Below are 14,925 nucleotides of genomic sequence, written 5' to 3'. Positions count from 1 at the left end.
AAATATCTCCGATCCCAGTTTCTTCGACTTCTCTTTTCTTCTTCTTCTAGAAGCTAGAGAATATAAGAACGCACCCTAAATAGGCATGCACGTGGAAATAACACTGAACAGTGCTGTGCATGTAATAGTTCCGAAAATCATGTTGATAAATCTGGCCTGCAATTTGAAAGTACTGACTGATGTACCGGCACCTCGTATGATCTAGGGCACTGAATAATATCAACAATGGCTGCGGTGACATCGATGCATGTACCAGCAGCAGTGTCCTATTCGTTTTCACACTACACTCATACCTCGTTTATCCGGGCGGTCAGGGAACGGGTCAGGGAACGGGCACTGCCCGTAAATCCGAATCACATATGAGCCGTCAGATGCCTAAAGGGACCATTTGCAGGTCCACTTGAAACGGAGAAAAACGTGTTCAAAGTCAAGTGGTTCGTTTTCAACATTTTGAACTGTCAAAACGATGCGTTTGCGATTTACGTTGAATTGTGTCTCCCCAGGAACTGAGCCGGCATTGGGACCGCCGTAGTCTGGAAGCTGGTGTCATGACGATAATTCTGGTCGTTCAACTGTCCAAATCGGCTGAGTTGGGGCTGAGAACGGCCAAATTCCGCGGCAGTGTTCCCATCACGCAAATGCAAACAAATCTTTCTCGCCGATCGCTTTTTGGTTTGCATAATTTTCCAACGAAGCGATATTTTTTGAAACGGTTTTTTGCATGTGAATCTACAACCCTTCTAGATTCTTGTACATATCATAACTCAATTTGCCCAAAAATTGTCAAATGGTCCCTTTATGCATCTGACGGCTCATATATTTCGATTGGGAAAGGCCATAAAATGGCATATGCCGTCACTATTTCCACAAAAAGTACAAAAGACTACAGTCCATTCAGAAAAAGATGGACTTCTAGCTTTTGGCCATAAGCGGGTCAAACTTTGAGTTTTTTTAGAATTTTTTTCTGCCATCCCCTAGGGAATCCTCTTCCAATTATGTTTCTGAAGTTTTTTTGTCCAAAAAGTAAGCCATAGCAAGAATAGGATTTCGGCCAGGTTTCCCCCAAAAGCACTGAATCGGGAAAAACCATCAAAATCCAGGCCGTTTGACCCCGCCTGCAACAGTGCGTTGTGCGGTTCGAACCCCAGTTCAGGTACCTTTTTGGACCCTCTTTCAAATTTCAAAGTTCGCAGCACTGCACTGTGTACGATGAAATCACGAAAAATCGCCAAATACGGGAGCTCGCCAAAGCCAGGGCCCATTTTTTTATGAATGGACTGTAGTAGTATTTCCACTAAAACTGACCCAAAAGGTGCCCGGTAGACCGAAGTGCCCGTGATTTCGGGTCCGGATAACCGAGATATGAGTGTATTTGTGAATGTTGTGAAAAAACCCCTGAAAAGAACAAGCCGATGAAAAGTTCATTGATATCTGGAGTCTGGGTTCAGTTCTAAACTCCAAGCAGCAGTGTAAGTCAGTCTTCAAGCCACGATTGCAGACCTGGCTACTGTAATGTTGCTCTCTTGCTTTATGCCAAACAACAACTAGCTTGGAGCTCCGGAAAGCTCTGTATCATAATGCCAACAGAATGTAATGTTGCGCGTGCATGCGTCAGTGTCGGTGCGTACCGACTGTCAGTACAGGTGTGGGAAGCGGCATCTGTAAATGGATAGCAGTACAAACGGTGCCGCGTGAATACATATGAGTGACATTCCATACATGTATATGTGAGCACTACAGCTACTCTACTAGTTCAAACCACTCCTCTAGCCTAGCTCTATGAGGACTGGTGGAAGCAGTTTTTGATTGGTCCAGCCATACCCAAGCCTTACATACAGTTTGTGTATGAAATGGAGGGTACACACATGACCTCCTCAGCAGTAAGCACATGTTGGTGGCCAAAACAAAAAGTTGGTCCGGCCATGGTCATGGCCAGACCAACCAGATCGGTTCCGCTGGGCCGGTCTATTTTCGAGTGTAACTTGTACAGGTTGCCATCCAACTTTCATCACTCTCAGTCAACTCAGAACATTTTCCAAAAGCTTTTCGGCCCCTTCTCATCAGCGGATACATAGGAATGAAGCCCAACGAGTCAAACTATACAATATCTACTAAAATAGAAAGGCATTTAGTGAGATTTAGCGCTTGTGGCTAGTATCAAGGACCTATCTCTAATTGTACATATTGAAGAAGTATGAGGGAGAGAGAAATGGTGCCAGTTTGAGTATAACAGATACAGCTCTGGTTCAGTAGTCACATCACTTTGTCACTTCAGGTAAAGAGTTCCGGTGCCTTGGCGTGCTGCTTTTATGCGCATAACGTTGATTTTTGACTGCGGGGACGTAGAAAGCCTCCAGTGTATGACGGCGCGACCGACTGCGCTAATGTGATATCGCTGAAGCAGTCATTGCGCTGCTCCGTATACGCTGTCTGAAAGTGTCCTTAGTTGACTGAGTGATGAAATTGGCCACCTTGTTGCTATGTGTAATTAAATGTTTGTCTCCTAAATCCCTGGACGCTTAGAGCATTCTGTATTCACAAACATATCTGTGTTCTCACTACAGAGTCTTAGCACTGCAGAATGCCAGGCCAAGTTGGTGGAGCTGCTTGTAACTGATACAGCTGTGGAGGCGATATGTGTGTGCTGTCGTCCCATTCTTCCTGATCTTTGTGGACGACTGCTGTCCTATTGCAAGTCAAGGACACACATCAGCCCGCAGCAACATCTTGGGATCTGCTGCGCTTTGTCCAAGGTTCTGGTTGCCTCTCCCAACCTTTTAGGGTACGACTTTGATATATATTTCAACCTGTCAGTCTGTTGATATCACCAGTGCTAGATAATATCCGATTTATCAGACAGTGTCCGAAAGTTCACTTTCTGTCCAAAAATTGATTCGAAAAGTAACCTTTCTGATTTCGACAGAGAGCCCAAAGATTTTACTGTGTGTATGTGCAACAGCATTGTGGTAAGGTTGAATACGTTATGTGTTGCCTTACCACATGGTTCATTGGGCGTCTGGAAGAGGTGTCCGATTTTGTCTCATTTGGGGTGAAACTTATTTGGCAGCACTGTGTCGTGCTTTTCATTTTTAGTAGATTAGATAAAAGTTGTCATGCATTCAAACTCTAGCCGGAGCATATTTTTGAATGTACAGTAAAACCTGTAGCTAAAGACCACCGTGACTAGCGACCAGCCTGGTACTACCGACCACTTCGCCAGGCACGGACGGTCTCACATTCAAAATGCACTGTGACTAGCGACTACCTGCTGAACGCAACCAGCGACCCCCTTTTCTTGTCCCAAAGACGATTTTTGACCCGTAACAAGCGACCGCGATGTAGGAAATCAAATGTTGCTCGAAGCTCCTTCTTGAAGTTTGGCTGATTTTCCGTTGTCCTAAAAGGAATCTATCGATACTACTTACAGCTGAACAAATGAACACAGGTCATTTTGACTGTGGAGTCGGCGTGGACTGCACTACACCTGTCAATATTTCAAGCGCTGTCAAGAATAAACATGATAGGAAACGTCTTGGAGAGCGCATCGGAAGCGTTCTCTGATCGATGTTACTACTCGGAGTAGAAACGAATACTGAGCGGCTCTTTCACCTCAGTCATACAGCTACAGACGAATCGACCATGGCATCAAGGAATCCAGAAACAAAGCAGCACCGCAAGGTTCTGTCGCTGAAGGATCGCGTTCAAGCAATCGAGAAGTCACAACAACTTACATAGGGCAGTCGGTGCGATTGATCGCATGAACAAATTCGAAGCCCAGCGCAAAACGAAACTTCCACAGAGAAAGTTTGACTCCTAGCTTCAGAAGTAGCAGGTGAATTTGGTGTCTGCAAAACATTAATCTTCTCTCTCTGTCTCTCTCTGTCTCTCTCCACCTCTCCGTCTTTCTCTCCAAGTGTTGTTTGACCTGAAGTAAGAATGGTATTGCGTAAGTCCTGGGGAATTGTATTAGCTGCATTTTGACATACATATCATATAATGGGATTCGTATATGGTCACGCAGTGCAAACCTCTAACTAAAGACCACCTGCTACTAAAGACCGCTTTTGCTGGCACCAATGGGTGGTCGGTAGTCACAGGTTTTACTGTACATGTACTTTTGAAGAACAAGAAGGCAATGAAGGCAATGTTTTTAGTTTGTCGAGAAGCAAGTACGATATTGTTTACCTTCATATACAGTAAAGCCTGTAGCTAACGACCACCCCTTGGGGCCAGGAAAAGTGCTCTTTAGTGGCAGGTGGTCTTTAGTTGGAGGTTTGCACCACGCGACCATAATTATATGGATCAAAATGAAGCTAATACAATTCCCCACCACTTGCGCAGTGCCATTTCTCCTTTGAGCAGTAGCATCGATCAGAGAGCAGGTTCGATGCCCTCTCCAAGACGCTTCCTATCATGTTTGCTCATGACAGCACTCCAAACTATGACAGGTCCAGTGTAACCCACAGTAAAAATGAGCCTGCATTCATTTGTTCAGCTGTAGTATTGAAAGAGTCCATTCAGGACCATGGAAAATCATCAAAATTTCGAAGAAGGAGCTTCGAACAACCTTTGATTTCCTACATCGCGGTCGCTAGTTACGGGTCAAAAATCGACCTTGGGACAAGAAAAGGCGGTCGCTGGTCGTGTTCGGCAGGTAGTCGCTAGTCACAGTGCATTTTGAATGTGAGACTGTCCGTCTCTGGCAAAGTGGTCGGTAGTACCAGGCTGGTCGCTAGTCACGGTAGTCTTTAGTTACAGGTTTTACTGTAATATTCGAATGCAATTGGAGTACTTTCCTCAGGGTGTGTAGACTCCACTGTAGCCACTTCATCTTTCACACAATCATACACGACTACCCCAAACGGGTGTAATCAGAGTAGGTGGAGCATCTCACCATGCATTGCTTCTGCTTTGACGTGAGGCATGATGTTTCTGTCTTTTTCTGACGGACTGTGAAAGAGGGCAGTATTAATTCGTTTAGCCTGTTCTTCTGCCTCCATTTCAGTTTTGTGCTCAGGTACTTTGAAGATGCGCCGGCACCATTCAACTGCCTTGAAAATGTCAACCTGCAGTCAGTGCTTGTCACCTGTCTCAGGTAACCGGAGATATTCTCGGCAGTCTTTTGTAGGCTGTGGTGTGTAAACTTTGTATATCTATGGCTGTGTAACGTAACACATGACGAAGAGTAGAAAACCGTTCAGTTGTAACTCTTGAGTTTCACGCTGTTTTACAGTGTATAGAGCTCTATTTCGAGCTGTTGTGGCCGGCTTCAAGTACTGTGCATGTATGGTTATGCATGCACGGCTGTGCATGTATTGTCGTGCATTATGGTTATGCATGTATGGTTGTGCATGTATGGTTGTGCATGCACGGCTGTACAGGTGTGGCTGTACATGTATGGCTGTTGTTATGCATGTAGGGCTGTGCACACTATGCTTACCGTAGTGTTAGCTGACGTGTGTGTTGTGCATGTTTGTGCTACTGCTACTGATGTAGGAAGTCTTGGTCACTGTCTGTTTCCCAATCAGGGCCAATGCCTGGTATCTTGTCCTTGTCTTCTTGTCATTTGTATTTGAAATTTTAGGTTCCTTCGATGTGCAGAAAGTACCTTTGCCAGAAAGTGGAATTGGCATAAGCTTTTGCCGTCAATGACCCATCATGATCCGATGATTTCTTGGTGAGTGAATGAGGGAGTGTGCTCATTTTTTGTAATCTTCCGCCTGTTCTCTGCTGACTGGATACTGAACAAGTGAACAAATGAATAGAACAGCAAGTGTTGGAAGATGCTCCGGTAGCAGTGGAATGAATCTTGAGTGGTGGGAGTAACTGTGAGACTCCACAGCAATGTTTTACTGGCACCAGCTGGATAGAGTGTGGGCTAAGCCTTTGAATGAACTGATGTCCAGATGGTCCCACACGAGTGTGGGTGTGTTATGGCTATGTGCCCGTTATGGTTATGCGCCCTTCTGATTGCAAGGTTCTGATACCCGGTAAAAGAAAGCCTGATGTTTTGCAGTTTACTGTAAAAGCCATATATATATAACGAAGTGCTAACTCTAACGAGTTAACGAGGAGAAATCTGTCGTTAAAATAGAAATTGTTATACAGAAATCGATACATATACTGTCCTATTGAGCGTTGAGAATGAGTGAGAATCGTTACCTTTGGTACACGTAAACTAGTCAATTTTGGGAAATCGTTATATATGCGCCTCGTTAGAATAATGGCTTTTACAGTACTGTATGCGGCTGCCAGGTTGTTATGTTGTATGTGTGCATGCAGATTAGTAGTGTAGCGTTCACAGTTTTAGTGACGTTGTACCGGATCTTGTTGCATCTGCTGGTTTTGTACATGTTCAGGTATACGCTGTCGGTGTGCTCCATCGTCTTTGGCTTGTCAGATGCCAGAGTTGATGTTATGCGGAGCAAATTCCTGCCTAACGAGCATGCGAAATTCAGGTAGGAGACTGTGCCAGTTGACTCATCAACTAAGTTCTCTATCTACCGCCGCCCATATTTCAAAGTGTGTGCAAGATCTATCGTTCGATCACCGTTCAGAGAATTGGCTGTAACAACAGCCATATTTTTTGTCTTCCGTCCCGGAATGCCATGCACTGCATGACCTGCCATGAGAGTTGGGTTGTGCCATTATGCAGATGGACTTTAGTTTCGTTTCATTTGAATGGTCCTTCCTGGTGGGGTGGCTATCTTGTAGGCAAGGTGGCCATTTTGTGGGCTCAGGAGTGATTGCTATCACAATGATAAGGAGATTTTGGTTTTCTTTCCTGTTGCTGCAGAGTTCAAGCTCTGTTTGAGCAGGAACGAGAGGAGAGAGAACTCCGCAAACAAGCCTGCGTGAAACCACGTAGCTCTGGCCCAGCGCCATGCATAGTACAAGTATCTCGCACCGATCTGCATCCTTTAACGGTCTGTGTTGGAGATGTGCTGTTATGTCGCCGGAGCTCTTCTTTAGATATGGTGAGGGTTTGGCTGTGAAGTATTCTAACGTTAGCCTTGAATTATAGAGTAGATTATTTTGAAAGGAGCAGTGGGTATATTTTTTGATTGGTGGTATTGTGAATTCTCGTCCCAGTTCTTTCCTGGAATTTGGTACAGTGGTTTGAGTTGTGTTATAAAAGTAGCTTGATGTGGTAATTTGAGAGTTTTTATGCATGCTTTTCTATGGTGCTCTTGTTGTATTTAGCTACATTCTCATCATCTAGTCCAAGTGGCATCCACAAGTAATGCACTGTCCGAGATTGCACGTGCCGTCAACAAAAGTGAGCCTGTTCTCCTGGAGGGTGCCGTGGGTGTTGGCAAGACATCTCTTGTTGACTACCTGGCAGCAGTCACTGGCAATGGCAAGGCTTTGGTCAGTGTGCAGCTTAGTGACCAGACTGACAGCAAGGTGAGTAGCAACATTCTGTTTTGCTGGAGCTCTGCAGTGTGACCCTGTTTCATGCTGAGCAAATTTGTGGTAGTGGTTGCAATTCCACTTGTCTGGTCTCCTCTTTGGGATAGTCGTTGCAGCACTCTGAGATTCAAAGAGAACAGGAAGACAATCATGTTGGTCTTGCATGAGCTATGGTCTACAGGTGGACGGAAGAGATTGAGGAAAAACAAGAACAATTCTGGTAGCATCACAAGAACAGGAACACTTGCACTACAAATTGTAGTAGCAGAAGAAGAGACACGGCAATCTGTGCTGGACCAGGTGTACAGCTTATGGTAGCTGCATGCACACTCGACTTGTGAATTAAGTGCAGGTTGACATGATCAAACACGATGCCTAATATTAGTTATTTTGCAATGGACCGACATCAACTGTAACTGTAGCTGGTTTTTCTCTCCTTCTGTCATTCCTTTGCTAGATGCTCATTGGTAGCTACTGCTGTACGGATATGCCCGGACAGTTTGTATGGAGACCAGGCGTGCTCACACAGGTACGTATCACGTAGAGAGGCTTGGTGAAAGAGAACACTGCCGTTGGTTCGTTTCCATCGTTGCATGCATTAGTGGATTTCACTGATCCGGTTTTCCATGCATTTCTCTAAGCGTACACTCAATGAAGATGAATATTGAGCCTTTGGAAGTCAATTTTAGTGCATTGCAAGGAGGTATAAAAGTCACGAAAGAAAGTAAATAGTTGACCACAACTGACATTCTGTGTGTTGTGTTGATTGTTTGTCTCTTCATTATGCTGAAATTGCCTTTTATCTCCCTCTAGGCGGTGAAGGAAGGTACCTGGATCATCCTGGAGGACATCGACACCGCTCCCATGAGTGTGGTATGCGATGCAGTACATGCCGCTATTATAATGACGAGTGCAGATAGGCTGTAATCATAATCTTGCTAGTTGTAAAACAGGTTGCTTCCAGTTGACTTGTAATGTATTGCACACATTGAACTGGAGGCAGTCCGAAGTCATTGGCATATTGATTATGTTGCAGGAGCAGGTATAGGCCGGGTGGCAGGGCGGGTGCACAATGGTGACGTGTATACAATGTGTGCACAAACCCGTGGGACGCAATGGGCGTTGCACTGTTTTTAGATTGCTACAAAGCACCAAACGTCTCTTGGAAGCATCCATTTTGTTCAGAAAATGTGTATGGCTGACATCACAATGAAATTGTGCACACGGTCTTTTCTTAGTTGCACATGGATTTTCAGACACCAACACAAAGTAAATAGTTGTTGTCACACACCGGATACACTCATACTTTGAGTGCAGCATACCCAGCCTATCAGTCATAAAAGTGACATCCAGGTCTATCCCCTTATGTGCGTACTCTCCTTATAGAGTTGTCGCGTATCTAGTATTACTGTACGGACCACAGGACCATACAGGACAGCCATTTTGATTCCAACTCCAGACACATCAATCGGTGCATCAATAAGTCGCGTGGTATCAGCCTTGTGGGCTCCACTGTCCGCATGCCATCTGCACTATCTTAACCAATGCAGTCACACCACACAGATGTGAAAGCATGCTGTTGTACGGGCAAGCTCCACCTCACAGTGTCGAGCACACTTAAATTGGTTCTCCTCTTGTGTAATGCCTTTGTTTAGATAGACTTTGTTTCCAGAGTACTTCCAATGTCAACACTTTCGTGTTGCTATTGTATGGTGTGATATTGCCCGCTTTTACGCAGATCTTTGAAATCTGTGGGCAAGTTGTGCACCTTCTGATGTTTTGAATGTGTGTCGTACAGATTTCACTACTGCTCCCGCTGCTGGAGAGCCGTACCCTGACATTGCCAGGCCATTCGCAGAGCCTGACATGTGCCACAGGCTTCCAGATGTTCATCACTCGAAGGTACGTTGGTTGTTCATTGCTTTGGGGTGACCCTAGCCTGTTTTCTTGTGAGATTGTTGTTAGAGATAATGTGAATGCGTCAATTGCTTCTATTATATGTGTTGTTTGTTTTGTATGACAATGCCCAGGTGCCGTGGCATCAGCTCAGGCACCACTGTCGGGACAGGTCTGATAGAGAAACTGTGCACGCTTGTGAAAGTGGCAGCTTTGTCCGCCGAGGAGTTGAAGACGGTATGCCATCTTTGAATCTGTTGCTCACAGTTTGTCTTGCGTTCTTTGCTCCATCACCTCTCATCTACCCATAGTATTGTTACTCTCTGAGGATTTCACAATGGTGACAAGTAAATGAAGTGATTGTTTCATGTTGATTTCGGTTTAAATTTCCTCCTCACTTTATGTTTCTCTGGTCTTTGTTTCTGTAACCTTTTTGCATGGCAGGTTGTTGATGCTTCATTTGAAGCACTCCAAGTAATCAGCAGCCGTCTTGTTGAGGTTTTCCACTCACTTCTGGAAATGAACACTACATCGTCACTATCAGCTCTGGTGACATCTGGTGGAGCTTTAGCCAATCGACGTCAGTTCTCGCTGCGGTGAGTTGAGTGCCCCAGGCTTTTGCCACTATCAAGAATACGTAACCCCCGAGAGTGTGCAACTGCAGTCTATGAAGTGTGCGATTGCAACATTTCCCATCACATGACCCACCCATGCACACTGTCTGCACCCTCTGCGCGATAGCCACATGGTTCTGCTTTGAGTACAGATCTCTGTGATCAGTTTGCAATGTTTTGCCAGTCTCGCCTATTGAACCGTGTCGTATGATGTCAAACTCTGCCATCATGGTACGAGATAGAGGAAGTGCAGGCCATTGCACACTTTTGGGGCTACATGTATGTAGTCTTGGTACTGCTGTGATGTAGCACAGACTATCCACACAGCATGCATCTTGCTGGCGGACACAGTGGGGTGCGTTGCGTTTCTTAACTTTTGCTGTCTGATGCAAAATTCTACTTTGATCTACTTCAAGTATGCTGTACTGTATGGACACTGAGTGTGTGGTCGATACGATGTTGTCTTTTCGTGTGTTGTGTTATTTCAGAGATTTCATGAAGTGGTGTTCTCGACTGAATGTACTTGCTGATCAGGTGCCTTCAATTGCAACCGCTGGTAAAGAAGTGTTTCAGGAGGTGAGTCAAAGTCCATTCATCCGGAGCTTTGCCAGAGAGCCCACTTCCTTTGTATGGTGAGCCCGGGGTGTTAGGCATATACCGCACTCTGCTTGTTATTTCCCATGCACTCACTCACGAACTTTGGATTCTTTTTTTGGTATCTGTGTTGGTTCTGCTGTGTAGGCTTTGGATTGCTTCTGTGCATCTGTGTCATCGCCAGAAGTGTATCCTGAAGTCGCTGGTCGCATTGCCACTCTTCTCGGAATCACAAAACCAGAGGTGTGGATTATTATTATTATTATTATTATTACTTGGTCCGCGTCAGTGATATTGTCGCTTATCTTTCAGCTTTGTTTATATGTCGCCAATGCTCACTTGGCAGCCCATTTCATCCCAATTTTGGTTAGTAAGTTAGTTTACTAGTACCTGAAAGGTCTAGCTAGATTGCATCGAAATAGATGATCTTGTTACGCTGTGCAGGCAAGAGCAGCGCAAGCCACAAGAAAGAAATCGGCTACTCGGAATCAGCTCCATTTTGCTGAGTGGCCGAGATCGCTCACCTCAGGGATCGCTCGTCAAGCTGAGATCGCAGCTCCCTTACCTCCAGCTCAACGCCCGGAGTATCCAGCGCGACAAGGAGATTTGCAAGTACTGTAGGCGTCGTCGTCGTCGTCGTTCAAAATAAAATCTTGCAAAGAACGGCGTCTGATTAGAACCACACAGGCTGTCATGCTGCCCACGCGAAGTCATATAGAGAAGGCAACCATCACGATCGACTTCTCTTTAGATAATAGCCAGGCAGCGGAAAGGAAGAGAGATGAGCTTGCAAAAGCAAGAGAGTCGATCCCGAGCAAAAATATTTGTCACCAGCGCCGAGAGCAGCGACGAGGAGGACCGAAAAAAGTATGAACCCTTCCTTGGACAATAAATTCCTCATAGCTAGTTGTCATTCTATACCTTACCTTCCATCGTACCAAGTTTTATCACTTCAAGTGCACGCGTTGGATGTCCAGAGTCTAAGTTCAAATTGTCGAAAGATAAGCGACAATATTGCTGACGCGGACCAAGTATTATTATTATTCTCGTATCCGTCCCGAATGGGACTCACGACGGCAGAATTAACTGTGAGCATGTGTGTGTGAGGGTGGGAGAACGAAATGAAAAAGAAAAGAAGAGTCTTGTAGGTGTGGATTAGGTGTTAGCATACCGGGCCGTCACTATTGTAATTGAAACTGCTGAGGTCCCACAGGTTTTGCTTCTTTCCCACGGGTGACCTGTATAACAGTAAAAACTTGGATAAGACGGATATTGCGAACGCCTTCGGGGCCGGAAACGTTGGCCTTAACGTTGGCCTTATCGAAAAACTCACGGTCCAGCAGTATGTTAAAAAATATATGAGCCGAGCCAAGCTAAAAGGTGGCTTAGGCATAATTTTGGGAAATTTCTTTTTTCATGCCAAAGTGATGTCTATATATCCAACTTCCATCATGGAAATTTTGGTGCCCATCTGAAATGTATATGAGCCATACATTGTGCACATGTCACAGAATGGCTGGTATCAATGACACTAAGGATTCCAAGACCTTCCCAAACTCCAAGAAAACATGGGACACAAAGTAGAGACAAAGCTTAGCAGGTGTGCAAACAATAAAAGAAGAATGGGCACTTGTGTTCTAATTAGAAGATCCAAGAAAGAAGAAATAACAGATCTACATTAAATTTTCATCATGACTCATGTCATTTTATTACGCAATACGAATTTTCATATCATTCAACATGATGTTGTTGTGACTAGATGTTTCGCTGCGTTGGGGAACGTCGTATCTTACCAAGATAGTCCGTCATACTCTCTCCAATCACCTATGCCAGGATGAATTAATCCCTTCATTTAGCTCGTAGTGCTGTGCCAGAGATCTAGCTCCATTGGTGTACTGCCCTCGCACCTGCATAGGTCCAGGAGACTGCACATCGCTAACAAGCGGCACTGATTCTTTGTCCGTCCTAGTCCATGTCATTCTCCTTCCCTGCCAAGGATACTGGTAGAAGGCGCCACGGAGCAATATGCTAGCAGGTAGAGTCAATGCATCGCTTCGTCGTGTGGCACTATTTCCTTGAAACGAGGAAATTTTGGAATCCAGTACGCCACGTCATGAACACTAAATTGAAGGTAGCCGAAACAAAGTGAAACATCGCAGCAAGAGCCAACTCACCAGGCCGCCTGTCAGAATGATAGTCGGAAGGCTTGTAGACGTCTCCCCATAGCTACACTCGCCACTCTAGTCGTGGCCACGATAAGAAACACAGCCACTATGAATGAGCGACTCTTCCTCGTCAAGTAGGTTTTGGCTCACACGGATAGAGAATGTCATCCTGCTCACCTCCACAGTCTCTAGAAGCTCCATTACGATCTCTGGCAGGGCTGAGGAATCCCCACAACGATGAGAGAGGGAACACTGAAGAAGTGTTGCTCAAACAGAAAAGGCTTCTCTCTTCATCCGCTTGCAAACTGGACTGAAGTGAATATTTTCGCGATCGCGCTCGAGTAGAATTTTGCCAACTGTGACGTTTTGGTGATTTTCTCGATTTGTTGGCAAAACACGAAGCCACTTTTTAGCTTGGCGCGGCTCATATATACTTAACCCTTTATTACCGGATTACTTTCACAGCATGCACCAGGATTACGAATTTCAGCACAATTTCCAACTACACCAGGTCATAACTTTGGTCTCCTTCACTTGATTTTCACAATCTAGGGCTCGTTGGAAAGCTCTTGGCGAGAGCAACACCAGGGTACTAAGCTCCATTATCCAGTCGCCACAGATCAGGCGCGGTAACATAGCAAAGTCGTCTCCAAGCCTGATATGCAAGCAAATTTGTCCCATCAACGCCATTCCACTCTCCGTCATCGCAGAACGCTCAAATGTTTTTGAGACGATTCAAACTTCAGCTGACTACGTCATTATCATGTGCTTAGTCGCTCAAAGAGCGCACGAAAAGGGTTTTTCCCAAAAAAATGGCGAAGTGATCGATCAAAAATTTGAATTTGCCGAGGTGAGAATACGGCGCGCGATATCTCTGGTGTCCGACATCGTAACTCTTCGGCGATTGTTGCATTGGATAGCTTGGAGTTTCCGCTACCAAATAGACCTTTCGATTGTTGAATTCGCACAAGAAATGATCGAGTTACGAAGATATTACTGGCCTGCAGACTTTCGATCATATATGATCGAAAGTCTGCAGGCCGGTAATAAAGGGTTAATCTGCGGACAGAACTGTTTTGTTCGCGTTGAGACACTTTCCACATTTCCAAGGACCTGTCACACTTCCATTTAGAAAGTGCATAATTGCACCAGTTTTGCCCTATATAACATCATTCACCTCAATCATTCATAATCTACTACCTCCATTGATAAGCTCTGTTGGAGCGAAACAGCTGTATTGAGAGCCAGGCAATATCAAAATCTCCGTGGAATTGTCTTTGCTACAGTGGTGATGTGCAAGTGGAATGAGTCAGCCGAGTGTACATTGTTCAGTTGTGGAGTAACTGATATCTACGTGATGGCCAAGGTTGTCACCAAATTCTCTTCTGTTTCGAGTGGAGTTTGGTGTTCAGCTAATGTGCAGGTGGTGATGCGTATCTGTTTTTGCTCCTCTGTGTTGTTGTCTTCAGGTGCAGTACTATTGCAAGACGCACACGCCGGCTGTGCAGGCCGCAGCCACATGCGTTCACGTCGGTCGCTCAACGATGATCGTGAATGAAATCCAGAAGCCAGTCACATTGACCAGGTGAGTGGTATATGCGAACATCAGTCCTCAGTGTGCATGTTGTCTTTTACAACGAGCACTAGAAAGAATGTATCTGCAATGGTTTGACGAGCTGAATGATAAGTCACTGATATCTGATAGGGAATGCTGGCCTGCCTTTAACACCGGGTTCTCCTGTACATGTGCTATTGTGCAGTGGCATCGTGCGATACCATGCGTACACCCGCCCTACTGTTGTTTTGTTGGAACAACTCGCTGGCTGCGTCACACACAACGAGCCTGTTCTGCTGGTGGGAGAAACGGGCACAGGAAAAACGTCCACTGTGCAGCACTTGGCTGAGCTTTCTGGTGAGTTCCGGCCTGCAGTTGTTCCATCTTTTGTTGTGTAAAAGTGTTGTGCTATGCTTACACACTGTAAGTTATAGTTGTATCACTTGTATACATCTTTCTCATATGATTGTGCCAACATGTGTACATAGAACAAGATCGTTACTGACGTTAGTGGTCGTCCGTAATTTTCGAAAGTTTTGCACGAAAACGGATTTTTAATTCTTCTCTTGACCTGTGCCTGATTGTTATTGTTTTTCGTACAGGTCATGAGCTGGTCGTCATCAACCTCAGTCAGCAAACAGACAGCTCAGATCTTCTGGGAGGGTAAGCTGGTGTGCATTGTTATCTG

The 14,925-nt window shown here is 45.2% G+C and overlaps 1 protein-coding gene across 1 annotated transcript in view; it reads left to right on the top strand.

Moving 5' to 3' along the window:
• LOC135806049 (midasin-like) overlaps positions 1-14,925 on the top strand; it is a 108,651-nt gene that overhangs the window by 1,356 nt on the left and 92,370 nt on the right. The window contains exons 2-17 of the mRNA XM_065320196.1: positions 2,565-2,782; positions 5,006-5,095; positions 5,585-5,677; positions 6,360-6,458; positions 6,797-6,977; positions 7,204-7,407; positions 7,871-7,942; positions 8,227-8,286; positions 9,212-9,315; positions 9,444-9,546; positions 9,754-9,905; positions 10,412-10,499; positions 10,665-10,760; positions 14,152-14,267; positions 14,443-14,594; positions 14,840-14,900. Of these exons, the coding sequence (XP_065176268.1) occupies positions 2,565-2,782; positions 5,006-5,095; positions 5,585-5,677; positions 6,360-6,458; positions 6,797-6,977; positions 7,204-7,407; positions 7,871-7,942; positions 8,227-8,286; positions 9,212-9,315; positions 9,444-9,546; positions 9,754-9,905; positions 10,412-10,499; positions 10,665-10,760; positions 14,152-14,267; positions 14,443-14,594; positions 14,840-14,900 (1,889 nt within the window). The remainder of the gene's footprint in view (positions 1-2,564; positions 2,783-5,005; positions 5,096-5,584; positions 5,678-6,359; positions 6,459-6,796; positions 6,978-7,203; positions 7,408-7,870; positions 7,943-8,226; positions 8,287-9,211; positions 9,316-9,443; positions 9,547-9,753; positions 9,906-10,411; positions 10,500-10,664; positions 10,761-14,151; positions 14,268-14,442; positions 14,595-14,839; positions 14,901-14,925) is intronic.

The sequence above is a fragment of the Sycon ciliatum genome, chromosome 1, assembly GCF_964019385.1.
Source record: "Sycon ciliatum chromosome 1, ocSycCili1.1, whole genome shotgun sequence".
NCBI classification, from domain to species: Eukaryota; Metazoa; Porifera; class Calcarea; order Leucosolenida; family Sycettidae; genus Sycon; species Sycon ciliatum.
Note: the sequence above shows the minus strand (reverse complement) of the source record. Positions and strands in the feature narration are given on the sequence as shown.